Source organism: Panthera leo, chromosome B2 (assembly GCF_018350215.1).
Source record: "Panthera leo isolate Ple1 chromosome B2, P.leo_Ple1_pat1.1, whole genome shotgun sequence".
NCBI classification, from domain to species: Eukaryota; Metazoa; Chordata; class Mammalia; order Carnivora; family Felidae; genus Panthera; species Panthera leo.
Window position 1 is genome coordinate 41,204,281 of NC_056683.1, and position 27,785 is coordinate 41,232,065.

A 27,785-nucleotide genomic window follows, 5' to 3' on the forward strand; every position below is an offset into this window, starting at 1 on the left:
AGTCTTTCCCCAACAGTTTCCTCCAACACCTGGAGCTCAAATTGCTGTTCTTGTCCAAGATGGCACTTCTAGTCCAAGGCCCTCTGCACCTACAAAGTCTGTCAGGTCAACCCTGGACTCCACATTGACACATCCCTTCCAGCTGGGAGATTAGGTCTACATAAGTGAAATCAGGAGAAAGAATCATCTTGGATCTAGGTGGATTGTGTGTTAGGAAATATTCAATGATGCTCGTACAGATGGGCCCTGCAGCCCCCCAGTCCTGTGGACACCAAGGCACAACCATATGAAAACTACCATCAGAACATAGTGAACCTGTCTCTTCTGTAAATTGCATCTAGTTCGTAAAACCCTGAAAGCCTAGAAGGGGTCTTTAATCTTTACCCTCTTCCTCACGGGTCTCTTAAGTGATGGTGAACAATGATGTAATTGTGGCTTAATGAGTATAGAGGCGTACACATGTGCATTTTTATATCCACAGAGTGGGGAGTGATGAGGTAAACCAGTGTCATAGTAAAAAGAACTTAATCTCACATATCCTAGAAGCTTGAAACTGTGGAGGACTGTGGCTCCCCTTCTTTTCAAAGGTATGTTCACGTTTATTGATCATTTTCCTGTTTACAAAATATAAACTTGGATTACTTTTCAAATTTATATATCGTAAGTTTGTTTACCTGAGAGTTCATGGGCTTCCCTCCCGATGTAGATCCGAACGCAATTTTTGGAAAGGTAGAGCAGGGATCTGAAGGTTGTACCTATTTAGAAAAGAAAACCAGCTTCCTCTGTTCTTCCTTTCAGACAAATTTCTTTTAGGAAATTTTCTTTTAGGAAAATGGTAAAAGTCATATTTCAAAAAAAACTGAGTTTGTGCTCTTGCAACGCAATGAATGTCACATTTTGAAAGTACTGTATGGGCAATTTAAGGGAAACCATGTGGAGATGTATGATTGGGAGTCTTTATTTTAAGCTCTGCAAGAACCAATATGATTGATTCATTTAGTGTAATCTTATGAAGTTAACAATAATAAAAAGTTGTATGGGACTGAAAACCATGGACAGGATGGCAAATAAAGATGACTGACCCTGGGAGTCTCTGCCAAGGTTTTATTTGTGTGTGTTGGTGGAGAACTGAGGGCTTGAGGCCAGCTCCATTAAGGGACAGACCCAGCTCCCACCCGTAGGCCCAGGGAAATGGGATACCTCTCCGTTCTGAATTGTTGATGAGCTGTGGAGGGGAGAAGGACAAGAGAGCAGATGGAATTCCTGGACAATTGTTCCAGCTGTCACCAGAGAGGACAGGCAGGAGGGAGCACTGGATAATTTACAGAGGAACAGATGCTAAGGCTTCTCCGGAACCATCTGGCCAAGAGAGGCCTTGGCTTGGGGTGGATGTTGTCTTTATTTATTTATTTTTTTTTAATTTATTTTTGGGACAGAGAGAGACAGAGCATGAACGGGGGAGGGGCAGAGAGAGAGGGAGACACAGAATCGGAAACAGGCTCCAGGCTCCGAGCCATCAGCCCAGAGCCTGACGCGGGGCTCGAACTCACGGACCGCGAGATCGTGACCTGGCTGAAGTCGGACGCTTAACCGACTGCGCCACCCAGGCGCCCCGGATGTTGTCTTTAGATCTGAGTAAACTTCAGCCTCTAGCCCACCCCATTCCTTCTACCTGAACTGTGGCTTTCCCAAGAGGGCTCTGCTCCCAGAGTACACACCTCCAGAGTTCCATCTGGCTCCCACTCCCCTCCCTCCTTTGCTGAGCCTGGCTTTTGTCTTTCCTACCATTCCTGATAGGGCCAAGTCTGGCCCTGGAGGCCTGTAACTTACAACTATGCATTTCCCCATTTTGTAGTATTTTCAGCCCCTCCTCCCCAAATCCCTCTATCATTCATCTCCATACTATTCATTAATTCAGTAAATGTTTATTAAGCACCTACTCTGCCTTGCATTGTTTCAGACACTGAGGATGCAGCAATGAATGAGAAAAAGTTCTAGATCTCTGGAGTTCGCATTATAGCAGGAGATGGTCAATAAACAAATATCAGATAATGAGTGCTGTGCTGCTAGGAATTTACCCAAGGATACAGGAGTACTGATGCATAGGGGCACTTGTACCCCAATGTTTATAGCAGCACTCTCAACAATAGCCAAATTATGGAAAGAGCCTAAATGTCCATCAACTGATGAATGGATAAAGAAATTGTGGTTTATATACACAATGGAATACTACGTGGCAATGAGAAAGAATGAAATATGGCCTTTTGTAGCAACGTGGATGGAACTGGAGAGTGTGATGCTAAGTGAAATAAGCCATACAGAGAAAGACAGATACCATATGGTTTCACTCTTATGTGGATCCTGAGAAACTTAACAGAAACCCATGGGGGAGGGGAAGGAAAAAAAAAAAAAAGAGGTTAGAGTGGGAGAGAGCCAAAGCATAGGAGACTGTTAAAAACTGAGAACAAACTGAGGGTTGATGGGGGGTGGGAGGGAGGAGAGGGTGGGTGATGGGTATTGAGGAGGGCACCTTTTGGGATGAGCACTGGGTGTTGTATGGAAACCAATTTGACAATAAATTTCATATATTGAAAAAAAAAAAGATAATGAGTGCTGTGAAAAGAAATATTAAAGCAGGGTAAGGGTGAGTGACTGGGGATGCTGTTTTAGGTAGAGTGGCCAGGGAAGGCTTCTCTAAGGCACTAACATTTGAACAGAGATACTAATGGGAGTAATATCTAGAGGAAGAACATTCCAGGCACAGGGAACAGCAAACCTAAAAAGCCCTGAGTATGCTTAGTGCATTGGAGGACGCCATGCTATTTATTCATTAAGCATTTACTGTGTGCCAGGCACCTGCTAGGGAATATGAACATACAATCAGACACAGTTTTGCCCTGAAGGAGCAGCAGCCTAGTGAGGGATGCACCTTTTAAATAATTATGGCATATGGTAGCTGCAATGAAGTTATGCGCAAGTGGCTAGAGATGCCCAGCCAAAGGAGCACCAAATCCAGTCTTGGGGCCTGGGGAAGGCTTTCTAGAGGTGGTGATAATTTGAGTTGAGGGCTGAAGGAGTCACAAGAACTGATTATAAACGGGAAGGAGAGGGCTTGGACATTTTGAGGGCTTAATGGCCTGAAAACACAGGACAATTGGGAACCTGAAGTCTCTGGGAGAGGTGGGAAATTAGTCGGGTGAAGGTGGAAGAGGGTGGGTCACACGGACCTCTGCGTGGCAAACTGAGAAGCTGCTTTCATTCTTTGGATGATGGGGAACCAGTGCTAACACTATTCCACCATATTTTTGTGTTTTTTCTCTTTCTCTCTTTTTTTCTTTAGTAGCAGAATCTTTCCTCACCCTTCCCGCTATTGCCCTACCCTTGACACCTCCTTCCTTCTCCACCCGCCTGGCCTCCAAACCCTACTCTCCGGAGATCCCATCTTTCCTCTTCACCTGGTGCCCTAATTCCCCATCCCGAAGCTACGCCCCTAGCCACACCCCCCGATGACGCTCCGCGCCCAGTGCGTGGGGATTCCCGCGGCCTTGGCCGCTACCCGGCCTGCCCCGCGGCAAGATGGCGGCGTGAAGGCGGCGGGCAGCGGCAGAAAGTTTGTTGTGGGGTTGCAGTAGTTGGGCCGGGAGGCTAGAGTGGGGGGGGGATCGTAGGGACACTAGCGCGGAGTAGGGGCGGAGGAGGCACTAGCTCCGGGGTTAAGAAGAGGAAATGGAATGGGGGAAGGTTGGAGGCGGAGAGAAATAAAGAGGGAGACAGGGGCGGAGGGGAGGGGGCCTAGGATCCAGTGGCGGCCCTGGGGGAGCGGTCTAGCGCCGGGGAACAAGAAGTAGGTGTGCAGGCCCTGAAGAAGCAGTCACGAATTGGAGGGGAATTTCTTAACCAAGAGTTAAGAAAGAAGCCTGGAGCTTGTGGCCGAGGCCCGACTGTACCCGGCCGGTAGGAGAGAGGTCTTTCCCGTGGAGGAGGATAGTGGGGAAGGGGAGAAGAGAGACCTGGAGGATGTTGGGCAGGTTTGGTAAGGAGGGAACTAAACCCAGTCAGATGATCCTTCTCCAGACTTAGATCAGCCTTTCCAGAGTTCCTATAGCATCTGCCCCAATTTCAGCTGAAGACTCAGGGGCCCCAGGGACTGGAAGAAATCACAGTGCCTGCTTGGAAAGAAGAAGAGGTAGCGACTTGCCCCAGCTCAACCCCAGAGCGGGTAAGGTGGCCTCCAGTGACAGGCTGGCATGCTCCCTGCAAGGAGGATGCATGAGTTCAAAGTGATACTGAGAATCATTTAATCTGAAAAGGGCTCTCTTCTATAGAGGTTACCTTTTGCCTGTGGTCTGTAAGTTAGTGTTCTGTTTAGATTGTATGGTGATTTTTGAGAATTGGGTGTAGATTTGAGCCTTGGGTGCTGTCACCTGTGCAAATGAACATGGTCAGGGGCCTAGAGATCAGGCTGAAAGTACTTGAACACATCCCTGTCACAAGCAGTTTCCTACATGCTCCCTGTGTCTTTTTCAGTCTCCCCATCACATCTTCACTTTGTCATCCTACCTGAAATAGAGATTTGTGGTGACAGATTGGGGGCAGGGGGAGTCATGAGAAAAAGTGTGATTGCGGTCTGTCACCAACTCATGAATTCATTCTTGCTGCAGGTCTGCTTCTTTTGATCTTTCTTTTTGTAAGAAGGGCTCATTAGTGTTCCTTTGGGGATGTGGATTTGATGGGTAGGTGGGGTCAGTGGAGAAGGAAAATCAGGTTGCGATTAGGGAGAAGAAACCCAGATTAGTTTATGGTAAGGGGTCAAACTGACTGGTGTAAGGCTCTGGGAATATTTATTGTATCAATCTCTGTCCCTGAGATCCCTGATATTCGAGAGCTGCTTTACAGAGCGGGTCAGTGTGGTGATGGAAGGAAAGGATTGTAGAACTTTTCGGGTAGCTTTCTTCTCTTCCTTTGTAGTCTCCCTGTCAAACCACATAAGAAAAAAAAAATCAGTTTCACTAACCAAACTAAGCATGGCTTAAGAGATGGTGGATTTGGGGTTGGAGAAAAGGGAAGAAGGGGTCTGGAGCCACAAAGTGCAGTGAATATGGTCCTCCCTTCCATGCCCTGTGGGTATGCCCAAGCCGGAATTGGGGACAGCTTACTGAAGCTTGTTTCATGACTGGTATCTGCTGCATGATTAGATTAGCAGATCTCATTTGATCCAGGATTTGGTCCTCACTGACCATCTCCTGCTCCCTCCCTACCCCCCCCCCCCCCCCAAAAAAGAGGCTTGCTACAGACAGACCAACCCAAATCACTGTCCCTAGGTCAGCTTCAATACCTTCAGGTATCTGACGAACTGATGTTATTTAGCTGTGACTCTAGAAGGTTGGGAACTTTCTCTGAGGACAATTTATGGATGCCCCCTTGGAAACTGAACAGCAAGGACAGTGTGGTGAGCACACTTAGGGGTTAAGAGCACTGACTCCGGAGCCAGAATGCCGAGTTCAAATTCTGGCTTTGCCACTTGTAGCTCTGTGACCTTTAGAAATTGCATAGTTTTCTGTGCCTCAGCTTTCTCATCAATCAAATGGAGATAGTAAGAGTACCCATCTCATAAGGTAACAACCTTAACCTAAATGCATTAATATATTTAGAACAGTGACTGACTCTCTATACGTATTTGTTGTTGTTATGCTGGTCAGATCTCAGTACTAACTTCTGCTTTATGATTGAACCTAGTATCTCTCTTTGGAGGCCCCGTACTGGTTTGGGCTGGTGTCTTGATGTTAGAGAAATGGGGCTTAGCTTTTGGATGTAGTGAGAGCATCTTCATCAAACTATTTAAAGTGACATTAAAATGCCCATGATTTGGGGCGCCTGGGTGGCTCCGTCGGTTAAGCGGCCGACTTCGGCTCAGGTCATGATCTCACGGTCCGTGAGTTCCAGCCCCGCGTCGCGCTGTGGGCTGACAGCTCAGAGCCTGGAGCCTGTTTCAGATTCTGTGTCTCCCTCTCTCTGACCCTCCCCTGTTCATGCTCTGTCTCTCCCCGTCTCAAAAATAAATAAAACGTTAAAAAAAAATTTTTTTTTAAATGCCCATGATTTCCTGTTTGAAGTTGTGAGGCTTTAGGATTATCTTTGCATTTGAACAGTAATAATAGTGGTGCTTACTGAGCACTTTCTGTGTGTCTGGCACTGTTGGAAGTGCTTTAAATGTATTAACTAATTTAATTTTTATAACCTTATGAAGCAAATACTTTCATTATCCCCATTTTACAGATGAATAAATAGAGGTGAAGAGTGGTTAATTTGTTCAAGGTCACTCAGCTAGTAAGGGGCAGAGCTAGGATTTGACTGTCTAGCTTCAGCAATTGAACTTTTGAGGGGGGCGGGGGGGGTTGGTATGACGTTAACTATGTATTAAATATGCCCAGTGGTAATCTGTATCTTTTGTTTGTCACGATTATTAGATTGTAGTAGACTTTTTTCAGTTATTTAAAAAATGTTGTAGATGCTGAGCTCTTCACCACAGCTCTCTCCCCAGAGATAAAAACTGGTGCAGGGACTGTGGTGAGGGAGCCCTTTGCCATGGTAGCCAAATCTGGACTCCCTCTTCATGATTTGGCTTTGGTGACTGTCCTTTGGAAAACCTTGGGCCTGGGTTGGGTGAGCAGACTGACCTAAGGATCCACTCTTAGCATACCTTAAAGGGGTGTGTGTGTGTATTAGTGTGGACATTAAGGCTCATTTCTGACTTTGATTACTGACATGAATAGTTGAAGTAACCATAGTGTTAAATTCATAGACAATCTGGATGTCATCTTTGTTTTAAAAATAGCAGGTAGCAAACTACAGAGGAAAAAAATAGGTGGCATTTTAAATACTCACCCTCCTCCCCCCCAGCTTGAGGGGAAATGGAAAACAGATGTGCTTCTGCTGAAACTTGTGTTGTTCTGGAAGGTCCTGGCCTAGTGCTTCTCTCTTTCCTTTTGGCCAAGCGGGTGGCTGGTGTGTAGCCTTGGGGCAGAGGTGTGCCCAAGGTTTGATTGACTGGCTTTTCCTTTGCCCTGCACTTAAGACTCACTCTTCCCCTCCTTCTGAGTCATGTCCTGTCTATTTAACACACCCTCAGGGCCCATCTTTTTCTTTAGTAAATGACTCTCCAACTTGCCATCAGACTAGGCACGCGTCTGAAGTCTGACCAGATTTCAGGGTAATTGGGGGCTCAGGACTTAGGGCTTTTTCTGGGAATTCTGACCCAGCCCTCAGATGACCTTTTTCTATTGTTATGGCACATGAAGTTTGGAATTAGTATCTGTCTGTGTCTGTTGCCCTCCACCATTACCTGAGGGGGCATATATCTCAGAAGAATGTACTTTATCTCAATTTGTGATGCAATCAGCGTGCTGAAACGTGTAATCTCCATAGAGTACAGCTTTGTATGTGTGTGTTTTAAGTTTATTTATGTTGAGAGAGACCTAGAGAGCGCAAGTTGGCGGGGGCAGAGATCAAGGGAGAGAGAGAAAATCCCAAGCAGGCTCTGTGCTGCCATCACAGAGTCTGACATGCGCCTTGAACTTACGAAACCACGAGACCATGACCTGAGTCAAAACCAAGAGTGGGACGCTTACCTGACTGAGCCACCCAGGTGCCCCTACACCTTTGTGTTTTGGTAGAAGTCCTCAGATTTCAGGATTCAGGTCTCATTTTCGCAAATGAATGAACTGTGGTGTGAAGGCTGATAGATTTGGAGCCAGTTCTCTGCCTTTACTGTTCTGGTTCTGTCATTCTTAAAGCCACTTTCTTCACACCCCTTAATCATGTGTAATCTTTGCATCTAATCCCTTCACCACCTTTTTCTCACCTCCATATTTTGAGTGCTGAGGATGTCTGGGTAAACCAGGTCTTTGTTTCTCACCTGGATTCAGCCTCCTAACAGCTCTCTGAGCTTGTTCTCTCTAGCTTCTGGGCCTTTGCACATGCTGGCCTTTCTGGGATGCGCTCCCCCTCCACCCTTTACCTACCTCTTTGTCCTGTAGACAAGTGTCACTTTGTGTGGGGATCCTCACTCCTTCTGCCTTTCCTCTGTGCTTGTGTTTTAACACTTAGGCTGCATTGTGATTGTCTGTTTACTTGTCTGACTCTTACAGGGCTGTGAGTGTCCTGTCCACAGGTACTAGGTCTTATTCATTATTGTATTCTACCATTTAGAATAGTGTGTGGTGCTTACTAGGCGCTTTACCATGCGGTGGGGCTTAGACAATGAATGAAATGTGGTGGGCAGACTCTCTCCACTCCTGTAGCTTCCAAGCTGCTGTGAGAATTATTTTCCTGTGAAAAACAATGTTCTGTTCCCTTAAAAATGCCATGGTTTCTGCCTTGTTTAGGATAAAGTCCACACTCTAGCTCAGCATGCGGGAAGGTTGTTTATACTCTGGCCCAGACTCCAGCTTCTGGCTTGAGATGCTGTCACCTCTACTTCTGTGCTTCATTGCTCCTAAATTTCCCACTGCTCCTGGACCTGTCATGGCCATCCGTTTACTTTATTCTTATTTGCTTGTGCATTTTGCTCTCTCTGTAATGCTGTCTCTAAAACTCTGCTCATCCCCAAGACCAGCTCCTGTGTAACCTCCAGTGAGAAGACTTCCTGCTTTCCTTTCTTCCTCTTGACCCCCAGCAGCACTTTGTGTGAGAGGCCTCAGTTCTGGCATTTCTCATGTTGTGTGGTGATTTCTCTGGTGCTTGTTGGCCTCTTTCACTGAGCTGACCCTCTGTAGAGGAGGGTCCCTCCCTGATTGTGGGGTGAGGGTGAGGGGTGTGAAGGAGTCTAATTTTGGAGGGAGGCAGACCTGGTTTAAATCTTGATTCTGGCACTTACCAGCTGTGTGACTTCAGGCAAGTTGCTTAACTGGTAGGATTCTTTGTCTCGTCCCGTATAAAATGAGGGTGACATTATCTTTTTTGTAGGAGTATTGAGCATGTAGCATGGTGCCTGTCATGTGAAGGATACTCAATATTTGTTGAATAAATGAATGCCATTTTGGAAAACACAGTGGATAAGAAAAGGCTTTGTTTTATTCAAGCTAGAATCAGCCTTTTGATTTCTGCCAGGTAGCCAGGAGCGTTTTGAGGTGGGAGTAAAATTGAGAGAGTCTCTTTTCTTGTGATGAAGCAATAATAAAAGGTGAGGTTGGGGACATCATCAATGAGAAACCTGTGCAAAACTGTTGATGTTTCTCCCCATTTTTTGTGTTGTAATGATTCCTTTGATGGATCACGTTTATGTGAGATTGGTAGTGACCTTAGTGGATATAGGTGGGGGTGGGTAGGTGGTAGATTTGTAATGTAGTTAAGTCTGTGGGTGACTGGATGGGATGTTTAAGGATTCATGTTCCCTGGTGTTTTATGGATTGAAAAATATTGGGTGAAGCTGATAGAACACATCTAGGCATTCAGGAAGCTAGACTTCTTGGCCCTAGTTTTCTTAGGGCTTTGATGATCTTGTGACACCGAACAGGCTTAACTTAGATGTTCCCCAGAAATAGGGCTGGTAGCTGGGAGTTCACTGTCCATTCTTTTTGCCTTTTTGTTTTTAGTGTAGTTAATGGGGGTAGTTCTTAGGGCACCAGTTCCCAACAAACACCAAAGGAATGTGTTTCCAGAAGTCTAGACCTCTTCATTGTGTAATGCCAGGTGGTGCTCCAGTGTGAGTTTACAGTCCAGAAGAGGAAGATGTGTTTGAGTTTTTCGGAGGGCAGCCTTCTTGTCTGGTCCTTGAACCCCTGCCCCAGCCAGGAGTCTCTCCTCTGGCTCTCCAAGCACATACCAAACTGTAATCCAAATGGCTGTTAACCTGTCTCTCCTCCACTTGGGGTAAGATCTTTCTTGGGGCCCTATGCAGTAGGTGCTGAGCAATCTTGGTTATTGTGTGACCCAAACCCGTTCTTCCTTCTTGAAACAGAAAGCAGATAGGATCCGATTGGCAAAATCCTTTGAACTCTTAGGAAGGAAGGTCCTGCATAAGCAAAAGGTGATAGTATTAGCAATAGCATTACTAATTATTTTCTAGAGTTAAGTTAAGGTGGTTAAATGATCATCCAGGTGCTTGGCTTCAGCTGCCTCCCTTTTCAGCCCTATATTCTTCTTTTTTTTTTTTTTTTTAGCCTTCTTATCGTCTAATAACACATCCCTAAGCCAGCAGAAGAGGTTAAAAGCCGAGGTGAAGTATGCTCCCGTATATTTTCTTGCTAATCACTATCTTCTAAAAAGTCTGGCTGCTGGCATCTTTTTTGTTGTTCATTAAGCTCCTTTTCATGCCCCATAAGTTGCTGGCTTTTCTGGCTGTATTGCTCATTCTGTCCAGGTATGCTCCACGCTCACAGCCAGGACCTACTACGACCTTGTTAATGCCGAGACAAATCAAAAGAATGAGACCAGTAGCTGAAAGTGGAGGGATGGATGGGGTTTTCCTTGGGCTCAACTCCTTGTCGCTCCGTGTGGGAGTGCACACTGCAGTGTGGCATTTCTTGGCAGGGCCGGTAAGCTGCATCGTATGTTCGGCAGATTTGAGAGGAGATTGGGCGAGCCAGCAGGACTGGCTTGTGCTGTGCACTTTTCGGTTTCAAAGAGGCTGAGTCTCCTGGACTGGCCATGAGTGGAAGAGTGGGACCTCTTCTTTGTTAGTACTCTCTCATAGGTGCGGGCTGTCTGTGAGGTAACGCTTGGAATCTGTAAAGGACATGCACTCTATTTGTGAAGAGCTTCTGTGCTTTCCCAGTGAACTGTGGGAGGGGGGACTCCCTGAGGGCCGGGGCCGCCTGGCGGGAGGCAGTCTAGATGGTGCTAGCCTTGTGGTTCACTTCGCTCGGCTGACGGTAGGATAGAACGCTGGGCTGACCATTTTGGGTACTCAACCTCTTTGCACCTTCACAGGTAAGCCCATGGGGACTTCAGTCTCGGAAGCCTTTGAGGGTGTTTCCATCAGGGCAGAATTGTCATGGCTTTCCTATGGCTCCCTAGAGGAGGCATCTTTGCCCTGGGATTGGACACAGAGGGTTCTCGTCCAGTTCTGTCTGTGGTCTTGGGCAAGTCACTTGTCCTTTCCCTTCAGAATAGGAGAATGCCACTTGTTCTGTGGGCCTCAGTAGGCCACGAGGATCAAAGGACATATAATGGAAGGGGAAGCGTTTTCAGGATAGTAAAAACACATGGCAGATGGAGGGGTTTGTCCTGTTTGTCTAGGAATTCTGTGTTTTCACCATAAGCATAATATATGTCCTTGTAGAAAACACCAACCATATGGACAAATATACAAAAGAAAAAGTAAAAGGACCCTCTCTCCCTTTCCCAGAGACGGGGAACTATCATGTATCCTTCTGATCATTTTTGTGTGCTTCTGGACATTCCTCATCATGTATCTTTTGTAAAATAAACAAGACTCAATAGTGGTACATGCTCTGTTCTTTAGCTTGCTCTGTTCACCTAACAAGTTCAGGAGGAGGGTGCCCCCTCCACGTTGAGCAGCCCCGTGTTGGAGCCTCCTTCCCAGCATTGGGCCTTCCTCTGGGGCTGGCTCCTTGGAAGGGGTAGAGAATCTTTCCTAGGGGTTCTCCCCACAGCAGGTACCCTGGTTATCTGAGGGGTTGTTTTTTATTCTGAGGTGAAGTAGTCTGGCAGGAGTGCCCTTGAGTGGGAATCGGGATGGTTGTAAACACGGCGTGGGCCTCACCACTTCCGTCTCCCGTGTGTTTCCGTCTCCCGTGTGTTTCCGTCTCCCGTGTGTTTCTCCCCTTTGCTCTTGTGTTATCTGTGGCCGGGAAGAGAGTAAACTTACCTGATTTCTCAACCTCTGTTTCAATGCAGAGAGCGTCACTGATTTCTGGACCTTTGGGTTTCCTAGGTGTTTTGCTGCTCTGTGTTTTGAAATCAAGCCAGACCCAGCTGATGTTTTTTGGTCTTATTTGTGGGTGAGGATTCTGAAGGTAGCCTGTCAATGGCCATGCATTCTTCCCGGTCTAGGGAAGAGGTCAGAGCCCACAGGAAGAGTTGTCTTCTCTTGTAGATGGTTATCTCCCCCTCTGTGGTAAGGCCTTGGCCTTTGGAGCTCCGGGGCTATTGTCAGAGTAATACTGGGAGCCCGAGGAGTAGGCAGTTCGGAATGATTAACTTGGGCTTGGGAGAAGGGCCAGGCCCATAAGTAGCGCCAGGGTGGTCACTGTTCTCCTCTACCCTGAGCCATCTCATCATCTGCGGGGCTTTCCAGACAGAAGGGGAATCCTTCTGCTTTTTCTGGCCAACATGCTGCCCTTCTCCATAAGCACAGGCAGTGTTTGCTGATACATTTGCTGTAGTTTTCCTCTCCTGCTGCTCCATGGGTCACATCTTGTGGGGGTTTGGGGACTCCACTCCTGTGGCTCCATCTTCCTTGAGATCTCTAAGCCAGGGTGTGTCCCTTCCCCTAGGATGGTATTGGAGGCTTCAGGAAAGGTGTTTTCTGCTGTTTCCTGGGCTTTCTGTGATGGGAACATTAGCCTCTCTGGCATTGCTCGTTCCGAGCAGGTGGAATAGTCGCTGTTGGAGTCCGAGGAGCCTGGCTGCAGCATAGCCTGTATCCTTGCTCTGTGGGTTCCTCTGGGGCCAGCTTCCTGGGAAGCGCCATCCCCCCGGCCCTTTCAGAAACTGAAAGGTGGCAGTGTGCCACCCCTTCCCTGGCTGGCCCAGCTCCGGGCTGGGTCATACACTGCCCCATTGTATTGTGCCTTCGATGCAGTTCTTGTTGCAGCCTCTGATCCCTGGGCCGGTTCCCTCTCGGCCCCATTCCTCAGAGCCTGTGGGAGGTGGTGGGGTGGACTCTGCTGGCACAGGCAGGGGATGGGCGGCAGCTGCAGCTGGGGCTGGCTTTGTTCTGACACCCCAGCTTTCAGAGCTGTGGTGCAGCCTGGCAGCCGTGTCCAGGGAAAAGGCAAGACGGGGGAGCTCCCCACCCCCACTCCCGCAGCAGTGCCCCCTTCCACCACAGCTCTCCTCTCTTTTCGTTGACCAACCAGAGAGCCCTGTTACCTGGGGTCAGCAAGCTGGACTCCCTGGTTGGCAGGGGGCATGCTGCACTTCCACCTGGCATGGTTTTCAGATGGGAGAAAGCCCCCGAGGCTCTAGTGGTAAGTCTGCAGGAGCTTCCCCTGTCGGAAGAGCGCAGTGTGTACCCTCGGGCATCTCGCAGCTTGGCATTCCTTCTGCTCTCTCTTTGCAGCTCCGGAGTTGGGCTGCTCTCAACCAAGCTGTCTGTTTATATGGAGTGCCTGGAGGGCGTCTGCCATGAGTCTGTCGCTAACCGTGCTAACCAGGAGAGCTGGCTGGTTGGGGAGAAGACACTAACCCTGTGAGTCTGACCTGGGCCAGCTAACCTGCCCTGGGGGTACCACCAGCAGTGCCTCTCACCCCTCCTCCCCCTAGCCTGGATGCCTCCTCCCCTTGGCTTGCCTCATGCCACCTCCTCTGCTCTCTTGTCCTTACTGCTGGGTTCCCTCCATCTTCCCAGTCTCCTTGCTGTGGGTGGGGACATGCTCCCTCTAAGGCCAGAGGAGGGGGCTTTCCTATGCACAGACACCTGCCAGCCAGCCTGCTGGCCTCTGCCCACCTCATGATCCCCTCAGCACCGCGTTGCCCGGTTCCCCTTAAAACAATTGGTTGGAGTTTCTGTTCAATCTGCTTTAAGCGTTAATGGAGTTTGAGAACATTGCGCAGTTACCATGCTCTGTTTCACACCTCAGAGATAGATGGAGCTAGAGTGGGAGGGGGATTTTCTTCTCGACTGGATAGTTGCTTCCCTTTGTCAAAAGGGGAAGATTGAATGGTGTCCCCATTAGTCTCACCCCGGGATAATAATTTAGGGTCAGTTGCAAGGTTCTCCTTAAGGTTGTTGTTGAGGAAAACCGCGGTCTGGCTGTGGGAAATTCCCGGGGCCTTGAGTGAAGCTACTTAGGACTAAAAGCTGGAGCCCAGAACCAGGTACCCACCTGAGATGTAGCTCGTGGTGTCCGTTGCTCCGGCAGGTAGAGTGGGTGGAGTCAGGCTCCCCACTGCCTTTCACATGTGGAACTTCAGGTGGACTTTAGCCAAGAAGGGCTGGAAGGGGGCCTTAGCCACGACGGGCGGGACCTGGCTTTGGACTCCACAGTGGGCCTGGGAGAAGCCTTGGCCTCAGGCTGGGAGACTGGTGAACAGCTTGCCATGGGGGAGTTCCCACCAGATTGCCTTCCAGGTTTGGAAAGAAGGGGGCTCTGGGGATAGCAGGAAGACTGAGTGCTCGGGGGTCTCTGGTGTTCTGCACAGGTAGCTCCTTAGATGGGCTCTCTGGCTGCAGCCTCTGGAGGCAGAGCAGTACGGGGTAAACTGGGTGGGGGAACTTGGGATCCGAAGGCCCTCTGGGTAGGTTCTGTTTCCCTTGGCTCAGGAGGGAGAAGCAGGGAGCTTCCTGTGAGTATGAGGTGGGAATGTGTAAACGGGAGAGGGTATAGGTGTTGCACAGATGTGTAGGGACCCTGAGTAGGGAGGAGCAAGCTGGAGGGGTGCCTGGTGGCTGGGCTGACCGGGAAAACAAAAGGGGCCTTGGGGCGCCTGGGTGGCTCAGTCGGTTGAGCGTCCGACTTCGGCTCAGGTCATGATCTCACGGTCCCATCCGTGAGTTCAAGCCCCGCGTCAGGCTCTGTGCTGACTGCTCAGAGCCTGGAGCCTGTTTCGGATTCTGTGTCTCCCTCTCTCTCTGACCCTCCCCCGTTCATGCTCTGTCTCTCTCTGTCTCAAAAATAAATAAACATTAAAAAAAAAAAAAAAAAAAAAAAAAAAAAAGGGGCCTGGAGCGGAAGGCTGGTTCAGGACCACCCCTTACATTGCCTTTCCTGAGGTGAGGGCTTGGGGACTGCTGTCAAGTGCTGGTTGATCTTGGGGACTTTTTGGCCTTCCCTTTATTTAGGGGAGGTTGCTTGGATCATCATCAACTGTTGTCTTCAGCCCCTTTGTTCTGTCAGGTGTTTGCTTGAATGAGAGACCAGCTGGATAGACTTGAGGTATTTACTCAGGTGGGAGCCAGGTGAGCTCTTTACAGGTCCCCGGCAGTAGTTTGGAGTCCTCAGGATTACTCTGGGGCAGAATAATTCCCACCCATTTTGGTTTTTAAAAACCTGTCTGTCGATTCTGCTTAGAGCAGGCAGAGGGCCAGGTCAGGGCTGCAGGCAGCTTGTCCCAAGAGGGTGAGGTTGTACTTGCCCAGAAAGGTGGCAGGCATGGCTGTTGGAGGGGCAGCAGGGCTGGTCTGGGCACAGACTGGCATCTCCCAGCCTAGTCATCGGCCCAGAGCGGAGCCTGCCCAGGCCCCACCCCATGCTCTGCTGGCTGCTTGCCTGCCACGCGCCCAGGATTGCTGAGGGCTTTGCTCATGTACCTCAGGAACAGCTGCATGCCGGAAACTGGGGGCTGGTAGCAAGCAGGAGGGGCACCCAGGGGTCAATGTGGAGAGGGCTGAACCCAGCCAGCTTTGGTGGGATCTGAGGGACTGACAGCCAAAGTCGGGAGGGGCTGTGTTAATGGGGTGGGAGAGCCCTTGCGAGCAATCCCCAGGGCCTCTGCTCAGTCACCTGGCTACAGGGCTGACCCTTGCAGGTGGGGGTTTGTGTTTCTTGGGCCTCAGTTGGATGCAGACCCTGAATTTCAGAGGCTCGAGAAGCAGCCAGACTTGTATGGCTGGAGTGTGTCCTGCCCCCAGAGGTGCAGTTTCCTCCAGGCCTACAGAGTTCAGAGACTCTATATCCAGGGCTTATAGCTGAGGGCGATTCCTACGGAGGAGACACTAGTCCCTGTGTGATCAGACATTCATGTTGTAGCCATTGATGAGGGGCTTTAGGAAGGTCCTGTGTTTATTTTTATTACTTATTTGTATCCTGCTGGGTTCCATGGGAATTAAGGCAGTATAGAACACAGCTGAGTGTTCTGGAAAAGGGCCAGTTTCCTTTTATTCTAAAAGCAGTAGTGATTGCTAATGAGTGATTCTGTTTGACTTCTTCAGGTGAATTATGAAGAAGAATTTTAATGTTTTTAGTGGTGTTGTGTGGCCTCTCTCTGATGGTCCCTCATTTGCTTGAGTCAGTGACAGCTGTGAGTAGAAAGGAGTATCAGTAGGTTAGGAAATGGTCTGAGCCCAGATAAACTGTTGGGGCCATAATTTCTTACAGAGAGTGTGGGTGATGTGGGGAGCAGGGGAGGCGGTTGGTCTCTCAAGGGCAGGGCAAGTGAACTGGGGAGGGTGGAGGGAGGTAGCAGTGCAGAACTTGGGGGAGCTGGATGAGATGTCCATGGGGGCAGGCTCAAGTTTGAAAAGCCAAAGAGCCCCACCCATTTTGGTTTCACTCCCGTCTCCCTCAGTAGGGAGAAAGCTGGGTGCTCAGACCTCCCTTCCTCTCCTGCACCTTTGACTTTGCCCTGGGCAGACCCGCAGAAAGGATGGCGGAAGGAAGTGAGAGGGCGTCTTTGGCTCTTGGGCTTGAAACTTCTTGCTGTTGCCTACTCTGGGTGTTGGCAGAGAGTGGAGTAAGGATATGGTTTGGAGAAAATCAGGATGCTAAAGGTTTTTCCTTATCCTACTCCATCTCCAGCAGCGGTGACTCCTAACCATGGTGGAAGCCCAGGTCACATATGGGCACTTACCCATGAAAGGGCACAGGTGTGAGTCCCATCTCCTGACTTAAAGAGTGATGCTTGGCAGATTTTTTTGTCCTTTGATTAAAGGATACCGCTCAGCCAGAGTCTGGCACACGTTTCTCCTTATATCTGCCCCTGACTACGCTCTCTGCTCAGCTGTTCAGTGGGTTCACAGTGCAGGTTTGCTGTGCGTGCTGAGTCCCATTTCTAATGAAAGTAGACTTTGTTCTCAGGAGGCAGCTAATCGTGCCCCATGGGCTGTAATCAGGGAGAAGGTATTTAACACAGGGCAGGCGGCAACAGGCGGCCGCACTGACTGGCAGATTGCAACATGGCAATTAGGAAGCTATCCACCCCCCTTTCCACCCCAGCAGAGCCAGGCTGAGTCTATCTGAACTGAGTTGAGTGAGTGAAGAATGAATGCTATGCAGAGGAGGAAGGGGAAGGCGGGGCTAGGCAGGGCTAGGCGGAGCCGGGGTATGAGGAGAGCAGCTTTCCCTTCCCACTGCTGCTGTGGGTGTCTCCCTCAGCAGGGCCAGAGGAGCCCCAGACCACACTGGGTCAGCCAGAGGTTTTAACCTAGGCCTCAGCCTTTCTCCTGGTGCACAGCTGTTCTTGTAGTGCAAACCCAGCCCATGACCTGGTAGCCCTACGTCCTGAGTCCTCTGCCCCCAGTTCTTTGAAGCTCAGGTGGTTTGGGGTGAGGGTTGGGAGTGGGATTCTTCTCGGTCAGTTTCTAGACTTTCCAAAAGACCATTTTCTTGGAGGTGCCCTGGAACCAGCCCAGCAGCCAGAGGCCAAGAGACCCCAAAAGGCTGCTTGCTTGCTTATGGTGGCCCATATCTCATTCCGAGTTATCTGGCTACTTTCCCTGGGGACTTCCTCTTCTTGACGTGGGTTTGGGAAATCCTGTTTGGGCTAAAACACTCCAAGGCAAGATGGGAATCTTTGGGTGAAGGAGATGTGACCACTGGAGGCCGAGACCGGTAGCTGGGTCTTCCTGGTGGGACTGCCCTGCTGTCTTGCAGCCCACCTTTTATCTTCCCCTGGCTGTGAGCCCGGTGTCCAGCTGCTTCTTGCTTTGTTCTCCAGTGCACCTGGCGTTGCTCTCACTCTAGGGTCTGTCCTTCCCTGCCACACTTCAGTCAAGGACAGTGGCCTGTCAGCCCTGTTGCGTTCCTGTTCAGGGATGGAATCGTCCCACCCCCACCCCTACCCCCTGCTGCTGTGGGCCCCAACACGTACTGGTGTTTATGGACATGGGGCAGGGAGTGAGACAGACTCTCCTTCATGGGCTTGTGTTTGGGACACTGCAGGCTCCCTAGCAGACTGTTTCCCTGGTGGGCATTGCCTTCTGCTTCCCCAGTTGGGAGTGGCTCCCTTTCTTGTGGCTCTGCTGTGTATGGAGAGAGCAGGCTCTGGCCGGGAGAGAGAACTGCCTGCCATCGCTGGCACCACTCATCCTGGAGCATGGGGTGTTTGCGGTGCTCCCTGTCTCCCTGCCAGCCACTTCCACACTGTCTGTTCCCTCAGCAAGCCAGGTTATCCAGCTGGGAAAGCCCTGGGAGTGTGTGCTGTGGGGCCCGGGAGTGGGGACTTGAGGTCAAGATGAGGCAGGATGTGTGACAAGTAGAGCTAGGGCTTGTGGGCTGTGGAGTGAAGGCCTCCCTCCGTCCAGGGAAGATCCCCAGATACATGAGTGCGTCAGTTTGCTTCCTGCCTGCCCGCCTGCCACCCAGTCAGGTGTCCTGGTGCCTAGAGGCCAGTGTGGGTATTGGTATGAATAGGGCTAAGGAAGAAAAGAAGAGGCTGAGAATTGAGGGGGCCCACAACGTGGCCTGCAGCTGATGGGGATGCAGATGAGGAAGGGAGCAGGCCCAACTCTAGAGTCTCCCTCCCTGGATTTTGCAGAGGTTCTTGGCTACTGTATCTCTTACTCTGTGTTTCTGGCTGTCCTTTTCTAACTCATGTCCCCCACGCTTACGCTCCCTGAGTATCAGCACCCAGGTATCTAGGATGGCTTGCGACTTTCTGGGCCTCTCCCTCAGGCCATAGGAGCTCCCACCCTGGGGCCCTCAGGAGGGGCCCCAGGGAACCTGCGGGGGTGTCTTGTTTGCTCCCCCACACCCCAGGAATGTGCTGTCTTTTTGGGCCCGCCCGGATTCCTGTGCAGGGAGTCAGCCCGACACAGCACGCTGCTTGTGCCCTGTGGGGACATGTCCGCCTCACCATCAAAGGGGTGGAGGTTGGCGGCTCGTGCCTGCTGCCATGCCCCAGCTCCCCCCAGAACCCCAAGGGAGAGACCAGGCTGCCCAGACAGAGGAGGGAGGCCATTCCTGCTTCCCCGCCCTCCCTACCCCCACTGTTCTTCCTGCCTCGGGCTCTGTTGGAATGTGACAGGAGTTGGGGCCAGGGCATGTCCCGACAGCAGGAACACATGCTTTAGCCCGCAAGGCTTCCCTCAGCCCCCAGCTCTATTTATGTGAATGGTGGCGGGAAGATTGTTTATGCCCAGAAGGCCACCTGAGGTTACTGCCTCCGTTGGTCCCTGTGGTGGCTGCTGCCCCCGTGCTGTGGCCCCGCTTATTACAGGTAGGCGCAGGGCTCAGCTCAACGCTCCCACGAACCTGGACAGGACCTCACGGGTCACTCAGTCTAGCCACCTCTGTGTGGAAGAGAAACCAGTGAGGGACTTAGCTGGGGCCACACAGTGTGTCAGAAGCAGCATAGCCTGGAGCCCTGTGTCTCAGCTCCCCAGAGTTGGGCTTTCTGCCCCAGAGCTTCTCAGCCTGGGCACTGTCAACCCTGTGTGCTGAGAATTCTTCATCATGGGGGGTTGTTCTTTGTGTTACCGGATGTTTAGCAGCATCCCTGGCCTCTACCCACTAGATGCCATTAGCACCCCCACCGTTGTGACAGCCATTCAGACATTGCCAGGTATCTGGGAGGGGGAGGGGGCACGTGAGAGGGGGTGTGGGACACCAAAATCTCCCCCGTTGAGATCACTCAATCATTGCTGCTTTTTCAGAAGTTTTTCTCCTCGACCTCCCCTCCCTAGTTGCAAAGTCTGTTTACCACCGTTACACACAGAAGCAGTCTTTGGGCTCCTGGGAACATTGCTAGGAAGTTTTCCCCACATCTTCTTGGTCTCCGCTAGGCTTTTTCCTGGTGTTCTCTTCTGCAAGCCATGCTCCCCAGATCTCTTAGTTTCCAGACTCTGAGAAGCCTGAGAGATGAACAGGACAGGTGTGGGGTAGGATAGGGACAGAACAGGGCCAGACCTATTCCCAAATCAGGCATGTGGTCAGCAGAGACCACGAGCACATATAAGACACACATGTGTCTTGTGTGGGCCTGTGACAGCGCTTTCACGGGGAAAGGAGCCCAGTGCTTCCAGTCCTCTCCCGCTTCCTCTCCTTTTTCCAGAACCCCTGGTCCATGACTTTTCTGCCTGGCTCTTCCTGGGGGGCCTTCCAAGTCCTGGACTGGGTAGGTCAGTCCGTGGCTCTGACAGACACGCAGCTGACACCTGGTTTCCACTTTCTTCTCTTCTCCGGTTTCAGGAGCTGTTGGCTAGAGGAAGTGGAGGGGCCGTGGGATGCAGAGAGCCGAGGGCTAACTCTGGGACAGCGGAACAGAGAGAGCTGCCGACGATCAGACGGTATGTCCCTGTGAGACCTGCTCCCCACCCCCACCCCCAGGGCTCCCTTTCCGGGAGGCTGGCAGGTAAGGGGGCAGGTAGGTGGCCTCTCTTGGTGGGGGCTAGTGAAAAGAACGGTGGAGGCCAGAGAGGATTGGCCTTCAGGGCTTACAAGCTTAGAGACCCCACCGAGGAAACTGGGTTGGAGGAGCACCCTCAAACCCTCACTTTCTGGTTACTGGTGTGTTTTGTTTTTTTGTTTTTTTTTGAGCTAACACGAATGTTTCCTAAATGCCAGGTAACTGTAAAAAAGGTTAGTGGTTTGTGTAATCTTCACAGAACGTCTATGAAATTGGTGCTCTCCTCATCCCCCTCATCCCCTGTTTATAGTTGGGGAAACCGATTCATAGGGGACAGTTTTTCCCTCTGAGGCATTTTTTTATAAGCCCACAAAGGCGAGTGGTGGGCCATTCTTAGATATACTGTCCCACTCCTAGACCATAATCCGCTCTTCCTGGTGCCCAGAACCTAGGCCCTGCCTTTCACACCCACCTGGCACATTGGGCCCTTGTCGCCTCCAGCACTCCCCTGACCCTTGGGCATTGAGATACCAAAGTCCAGGTTTCTAATGATCCCGGCAATGGCCCAGGCCTGTCTGCCTGCCTGGTGGCTCCTACACATGTCCCTTTTACTGTCCTTTTTTCCTCAGTCTGGGGGCCTCTTGCCCATGTCTCTGAGCCTTCCCCCTCCCTTGCTTCCCCTCAGCAGGTTGAGGAGCCCTCACCTCCCAGGATGACCAGCGCAGCCCCTGCTAAGAAACCGTACCGTAAGGCCCCACCTGAGCATCGGGAGTTGCGGCTGGAGGTTCCTGGATCCCGGCTGGAGCAGGAGGTCAGAAGACTGGTACTCCTGCCCTGGCTGCCAGATGCAGGCCCTTGAGGCTGGGTGTCTGATTGACTTCTCCCACCTGAGGAGATTCTAGTCCCCCAAGTTGGGGTGTGGGTGTGGCATTGCTGATACATGTTTGGGGTCTCCTAGCTGCAGCACTGCTGGTGGGGGCAATGTAGGCTTATAGGGGACAGCTGTGAGTACATGTCCACATGTCAGGGAACCCGGAGTCTTCATGGCTCAAGAGAAATGATCCCAGCCAGTATCATTCTTCCTGCAAGAGGCAGCCCACGGGACTGAGGGGTCCTAACTTGCTGGAGGCTGGGTCTCTGTGGAGGAGGTCGTGCTCCGGCTTCTTCCCCACAGACCAGCTGTTCTTTGCTGCCCCCGGAAGTCCTGGCCCTTCCTCCAGCTTTGCCTTGTTTGGCCAACATTTGTTAAATACATGCTCCCAGCCAGGAACTGTTGTTAGGTTCTTAGGAGGCCTTCTTCAGGCAACTGTAAAACATTGTCCAAATAGGCCTCCCTCATTCAGCTTACTCTCAGGAGGAAAGGAGCTTGCAGTGTAGGTCCCTTGCTACTGTGTTTCTACCCTGTTGCAGCATGTTGAGCACATTCACAGAACTTGAGAGATCATCACACATGCATACATCAGGCGTACCATGGCCCGCTTTGGTCAGATTCAGGTCAGGAATGCTGTGACTTGCCTGTTTTCAGTTCAGGGAACATTAAATAAAAAGGCCAGGTATTGTGCTAGATGCCACCCAGTGGGCATTCCCTTGGTTTTGTGGATGAGGACGCTGAGGCTCAGCAAGGCTAATGTAAGCAGAGTGTGGCAGAATAGGATCAGATCCAGGTGTCATTAGCTTCAAAGTCCATGGTCTGGGCCACCCCCTCATTTTCCTGCCTGGGACTGGCATTCTGCGGCAGTCAGCTCCATTTAGAGTGGGCTGCTTGACATTTCCCTACTCTGTGGCTGGCTGAGCTCTGGCTCTTGGGCCGTAACCAGTGTGGGGGCTTGGGGAGGATGGGGCAGGAGGTAAAAAGCCGGATAAGGATGAGACTCTTTACTCCTCTCAGTCAGGCTTGGCCCAAAGGCTGTCCTTCATCTATGTACTTGTTCCTCTGGGGCCTCTGTAAGGGCCTGATTCTGCCCCCACTTCCTCCAGGGCCAAGAGGGCTTTGTTAGAGCTCAGAACCCTAGTGTAGCTTGCCTGACTTCTTCACTTCTCTGGAATGTCTCTGCCATGCCTGTAGGGCCCACGGGGAGCCCAGTGAACAGTTGAGAGGCTCTCTTTATCCCTGGGAGATGTGGCGTGGGTACCAGGACTCATTTGCAGCCTGCTCTAAAGTTATGAGGGGGGTTGGAAGTGGTGTGGGTAAAGGTGAAGGTCGGAAGGGGTTCTTGAACCTTCTCATTGGCATGGCAGAGAGTAGTCTAGGCTCATCCAGGTGATACCGGATTGCCTCCATCTCTACAGGGCCCACTTTGTGAGATTGTTTGGGTTTTAGACATGGCCCTTTCCAGGTCTCTTTGGAGGATGGGCAAGCAGGGTGGGTCAGTGGTCTAGGGCTGAGCCTCAGGCTTCTGTTCTTTTGTGCACAGGAGCCCCTGACCGATGCAGAGAGGATGAAGTGAGTATCTGCTGCCTGAGAGCCTGCCCTGCTTTGCCTCAGCACTTCCCTCTTAGCGCCAGGCAAGGCTGTTGGTATAGTCGGGGTTTCACTGGATTAGGTAGAAGAAAAGGTTGGTGTGGAGCCTTTATGGGCTCTGAGAGGAGGCTGGATATGGATATTCCTTCCGGAAAGAGTTTTTGTTCCATGGCTCCAAGAGAACCTGGAACCAAGGTGCTCTGGGGGCCTGCTCTTGCCAAAGAGTCTTTCCCCAGCTCCTGGCTCTCTTGTGCCAGCTGCCTCCCTGCAGCCTTTTCTGTCAGCCACGTGAGGCCTTTGGAGAGGAGGGCAGTGCTGGGCTGGATTTCCAGGAGATTAATAATGGAGTAGCCTGATTGTGCAGTGGGGAAACTGGAGCTGGAGGGCTTGGTGGCCGGCTGGCTTGGGCTGTAACCAGAGACAGACTGGGAACTTTCACGCCTCACACCAATTCTGTCTTCTCATTCTTCTTCCGGGTGGGAGTGGATTCTACCATCCCCTCTGCTTCCCGCCCCTGCCCCCAAGCCAGGCTGTGTTCTCAGGGCCAGCAGGCCTATGGGATATGCTGCCCCAGACTCAGGCTCAGTCTCAAGGAGTCCCCTGTCCCCAGTTGCCTGTGCTCATGTCATCCCTACTCCTTCCTTCCTGAGTCCAGGCTGGGGTTCCAGGGCTGGTCCGTCTACCTCTGATGCTCCTCTGCCCTTGCCCCCTCACCCCTCCAGGCTGTTGCAGCAGGAGAACGAGGAGCTCCGCCGGCGCCTGGCCTCAGCCACCAGGCGCACCGAGGCCCTGGAGCGCGAGCTGGAGATCGGGCAGGACTGCTTGGAGCTGGAGCTGGGCCAGAGCCGCGAGGAGCTGGACAAATTTAAGGACAAATTCCGCAGGTGTGGAAAGGAGGGGCCAGGACACACCTGCATGCAGCCCCCACCATTCATAGGATTTTAGCTGGAAGAGGCCTCTGAGATCATCTGATTCTGATGGGGAAACTGCGGTTCGGGGAGAACAGCCTGCCCAAGGTCCCCTATCAAGGAGGGGCTGAGCGAGCAGGGTCTGAAGAGCAGATCTTGACCCAGGGGTCTGCCTCATGTTCCTCCACAGGCTTCAGAACAGCTACACAGCTTCCCAGAGGACCAACCAGGAGTTGGAGGACAAGCTGCACACACTGGTAATCTGTCCGGGGTTGGGGGTGCGGTTTCGCTGGCACTGTGCTCATAGCAGAGCAGGGGGCTGGGACTTGCTGGGGGAATGCCACTGGGGCTTGGGGAAGGGGCTGGGGCAGCGGCGGGGAGGGGACCGCAGTGTGCTGTGCGCGTCAGGACTGTCTTAGTGCTCACACTGTTTCTCTTCTCTCCCGTCTTCCCCTCATGCTGCCTCCGCCGCCGCCGCCCTCTCCTGTCAGGCCTCTCTTAGCCACAGCTGGATCTTTGCAGTTGCGTCTGAGTTTGTGTGTTTTCTCCCTTGCCCTGGCCTTCTCCTCAGATGAGCTCTGGGGTTGCCGGGGCCCCTTCCCTGTCCCTCTGCCCACTGCTTTCCTCTCCCTTACGTGAGGCCCATTCGGTACAGTGCCTTCCTGCTTGGCTCTGGCAGTGGAACCGGTTGATGTCACCACTGAACACTCACAGCTTCTCCGCTGCAGTGGCAACAAGCCCAAGCCATTGAGGGGGGAGGGAGGGCCGTAGAGCCAGTCCCTGAACTGAAGATCAGAAGGCCGCTGCTGAGCCTGCCGCTCCCTCCTGGCTCAACTAGATAATCTCACAGGCGCCCCCAGCTGCCTCCCAGCCCCACCCCTCCCTCTTCCTGGCCTGAGCCTGGAAGCAGCTCCACACGTAGGCTTCAGTCCCTGGGTTTGCACACTTACTTCTCTAGTCCAGCTGCTTTGCCTCCTGTGTAGAGCCCCTTGAGGGGCAGCTCTTGCCTCTGTCCTGGGCCCAGGTGGCAGCAGGTTATATCCAGAAAGCCCCTACCCCACAGCCAGCCCGGAGAACAGGAGAGGTGGCTGGTCTTCTTCTGTCTGTCCATCGTCTGTCTACTTCGTCCGCCTTGGCTGCCCCAGCACCTGTGGCTTCCTGTGTCTCTGGGCCGGGAGGAAGTGGAGGGGAGGAAGGCCGGCTGGGGTGAGGGCGGGGTTCACACACGTTTTGTGCCCCAGATCAAGAAAGCGGAGATGGACAGGAAGACGCTGGACTGGGAGATCGTGGAGCTGACCAACAAGCTGCTGGACGCCAAGAACACCATCAACAAGCTGGAGGAGCTCAATGTATGGCGGGGGGAACCCCTCCCGTGTCCCTGGCTTTGCCCTGGCCTAGGCCCTGCTTGCCTGGGGCGGGGCCGGCCTCTGACCCTTGCCTGTACCTGTAGGAGCGGTACCGGCTGGACTGCAACCTGGCTGTGCAGCTCCTCAAGTGCAACAAGTCCCACTTCCGCAACCACAAGTTCGCCGATGTGAGCAGAACCCCCCCACCCCCCTGCCAGCGCTAGTCCTGCCTTCTCAGGACTCCTCTGACTTGAGTTTTCACACCTCCCTCTATCCTCCTGCCTTGACTCCTCCTTTCTGCTTTGCCCTGCCCTTGCCTGCATGGCTCCTCTCAAGCCAGTCAACTCTGCCACTGATCGGTGTTCCGTGTGCTGTCAAGAGATAGTCACTGGGACTGGGGGCTGGCCCTGCTGGTATTTCTGGAACAGAGGCAGGGAGAGACGCACTCAATTTCGGGATCCCATGCAGGAAGGTGGGGTTGGCCAGGGTATCAGTCATAAGAATATTGAGAGAGGATGGGGCCCAGCTGATCCCTTTACCCCAAGGGGCAAGCTCTAGACTCCAGAGCTTCAGGCCCGAGGTTGATAGGGTCTGTAGAAGGAGTGGAGGGACTCGTGAGGCTGCTGGCCAGTACACGTCCTCAAACTTGTCTGGTTTGGGCAGAAGCCACTGCTGAGATGCAGGGAGATGGACGTTTGAGGGCATGTGGGCCTTAGCACCAGTTCTGGGATCAGATGCTGGCTGTGTTCATCAAAAGCTGCAAGTTACTTCACCCATGCGGAGCCTCAGTTTATTTGTGAAATGAGGCTATACCCTGGCATGCCGGGGGGCCGGAAGATCACAGTGCTGAGCACGCAGTGGTGCTTATACGTGCCGGTCGTTATTTTTGCTCTGAGGTTGGGATCGTTCATGTCTCTCTTCCCTTCTCCCACTCTTTTTCCCCAGCTGCCCTGTGAGCTACAGGACATGGTTCGGAAACATCTGCACAGTGGTCAAGAGGCTGCCAGCCCGGGCCCTGCCCCTAGCCTGATGCCAGGGGCTGTGGTACCCACCTCGGTCATTGCCCGGGTATTAGAGAAGCCAGAGTCTCTACTGCTCAACTCAGCCCAGTCAGGCAGTGCCGGGCGCCCCTTGGCCGAGGATGTCTTTGTGCACGTGGACATGAGTGGGGGGGGCCCGGGTGACCCAGCCAGTCCCCCAGCCCCTGGCAGCCCCACCTCACAACCCAATGGGGAATGTCGCTCCCTGGGCACTGCTGGGGGCTCCCCAGAGGAGGAGTTGCCCCTGCCAGCCTTTGAGAAGCTGAGCCCCTACCCCACCCCATCTCCACCACACCCGCTGTATCCTGGCCGCAAGGTAATCGAGTTCTCTGAGGATAAGGTGCGAATCCCCCGCAACAGCCCCCTGCCCAACTGCACTTATGCCACCCGCCAGGCCATTTCCCTGAGCCTGGTGGAGGAGGGCGGTGAGCGGGCCCGCCCCAGCCCAGTGCCCAGCAGCCCTGCCTCAGCCCAGACCTCCCCCTGCCACGAGCCCAGCCCTGTCCCCCCAGCACTCAGTGCCCCGGCCAGCTCTGCCAGCTCTGAGGAGGACCTGCTAGCCAGCTGGCAGCGGGCATTTGTGGACCGCACTCCACCCCCGGCCGCCGTGGCCCAGCGCACAGCCTTTGGACGTGATGCCCTCCCTGACCTGCAGCGCCACTTCGCTCTTAGCCCCGCTGACAGAGATGAGGAGGTTCTGGCACCTTCTTCCCCACCTGGTGAGAGTGGGCTTTTGCTGCCAACAGAAGCTGATTCTGGCCTTCCCAGGGAGGAGGAAGAAGAGCTGAACCTGCCCATCAGCCCTGAGGAAGAACGCCAGAGTCTGCTGCCCGGTGATAATGGCACAGATCAGGGGCCTGTCACTTCCCACACTGACGGCAGGGCCTGGGCACTCCCCAGCTCCAGCCGTCCCCAGCGCAGCCCCAAGAGGATGGGGGTGCACCACCTTCACCGCAAGGACAGCCTGACCCAGGCCCAAGAGCAGGGCAACCTGCTCAACTAGGGCCCCCCCATCGCCCTCCTGCCCCTGCTGCTCTGCTCCCTGTGCGGTGGTGTCAGGTGGGCCACGCCAGGCCTTGTAGCTGCGCTGCCTGTGACTGGCACCAGCTTGTCTCATGGCTTTTCCCTTTTCTTGGAATATTTATTCCCCAAGGGTAACATGCAGCTGGGGCCCAAGACCTTTCTTCCGGTTGGCCCAAGTTGGGCTGTTCTGGGCCGCAGAGGGGTCTATCGTATCAGTGTTCATCTTCCATCCCCCTTTCATACCCGCAAGTTTTATTTTTTGTGGTTCCCCCCCCACCCGGGGTCGGGAGGGGGACGTCGTCGGGGACGATTAACCTCTAATTTCTATTTTCTGCCTGTTTTCCTCTCCCCTCAAGTCCTCTGCACGAGCTGTTGCCTTCAAGGGGCCCTTGGGGGATGAGGGAGAGGACTCACTCAGGGCTCGCCTCAGCTGTGTCCATCCTCCCTCTGGAAGGGAGGAGAGGGAGGGATTCAGGGGCCTCAAGCTGGGCTCTAGGTGAGGCCTGGCCCCCTCCCGACCTTGGCTCTAGACTGTTACTCCCAGCTTTGGGAAGTTTTCACATCGATGACTATTTTAAAATTAAAACTATTTTACTGA

At 52.5% G+C, this 27,785-nt stretch overlaps 1 protein-coding gene across 10 annotated transcripts; it reads left to right on the forward strand.

The window, feature by feature from the left end:
• Window positions 1-3,549: 3,549 nt before the first annotated feature.
• Window positions 3,550-27,785, forward strand: TJAP1 (tight junction associated protein 1). 10 transcript variants are annotated; one of them, XM_042938860.1, is made up of 13 exons: window positions 3,550-3,610; window positions 4,124-4,219; window positions 10,161-10,216; window positions 13,247-13,375; window positions 20,253-20,350; window positions 21,095-21,220; window positions 22,824-22,852; window positions 23,593-23,754; window positions 23,969-24,035; window positions 24,270-24,299; window positions 25,020-25,127; window positions 25,229-25,312; window positions 26,070-27,785. In XM_042938860.1, exons 6-13 carry the CDS (start codon window positions 21,122-21,124, stop codon window positions 27,165-27,167), a joined length of 1,677 nt encoding a protein of 558 aa, XP_042794794.1. In that variant the 5' UTR covers window positions 3,550-3,610; window positions 4,124-4,219; window positions 10,161-10,216; window positions 13,247-13,375; window positions 20,253-20,350; window positions 21,095-21,121; the 3' UTR covers window positions 27,168-27,785. The 10 variants fall into 10 exon arrangements, with proteins under 10 accessions (XP_042794794.1, XP_042794796.1, XP_042794793.1 ...); XM_042938862.1 differs by lacking the exon at window positions 10,161-10,216 and adding an exon at window positions 13,044-13,154; XM_042938859.1 differs by lacking the exon at window positions 10,161-10,216.

What these genes read in the sequence shown, in the direction of transcription:
- TJAP1 (XM_042938860.1), top strand. Translation starts at nt 21,122, where the DNA reads ATGACCAGCGCAGCCCCTGCTAAGAAACCGTACCGTAAGGCCCCACCT. An exon ending in GATCCCGGCTGGAGCAGGAG is followed by an intron (nt 21,221 to 22,823) that starts GTCAGAAGACTG and finishes TTTTGTGCACAG; the next exon opens with GAGCCCCTGACCGATGCAGA. An exon ending in ACAAGCTGGAGGAGCTCAAT is followed by an intron (nt 25,128 to 25,228) that starts GTATGGCGGGGG and finishes CTGTACCTGTAG; the next exon opens with GAGCGGTACCGGCTGGACTG.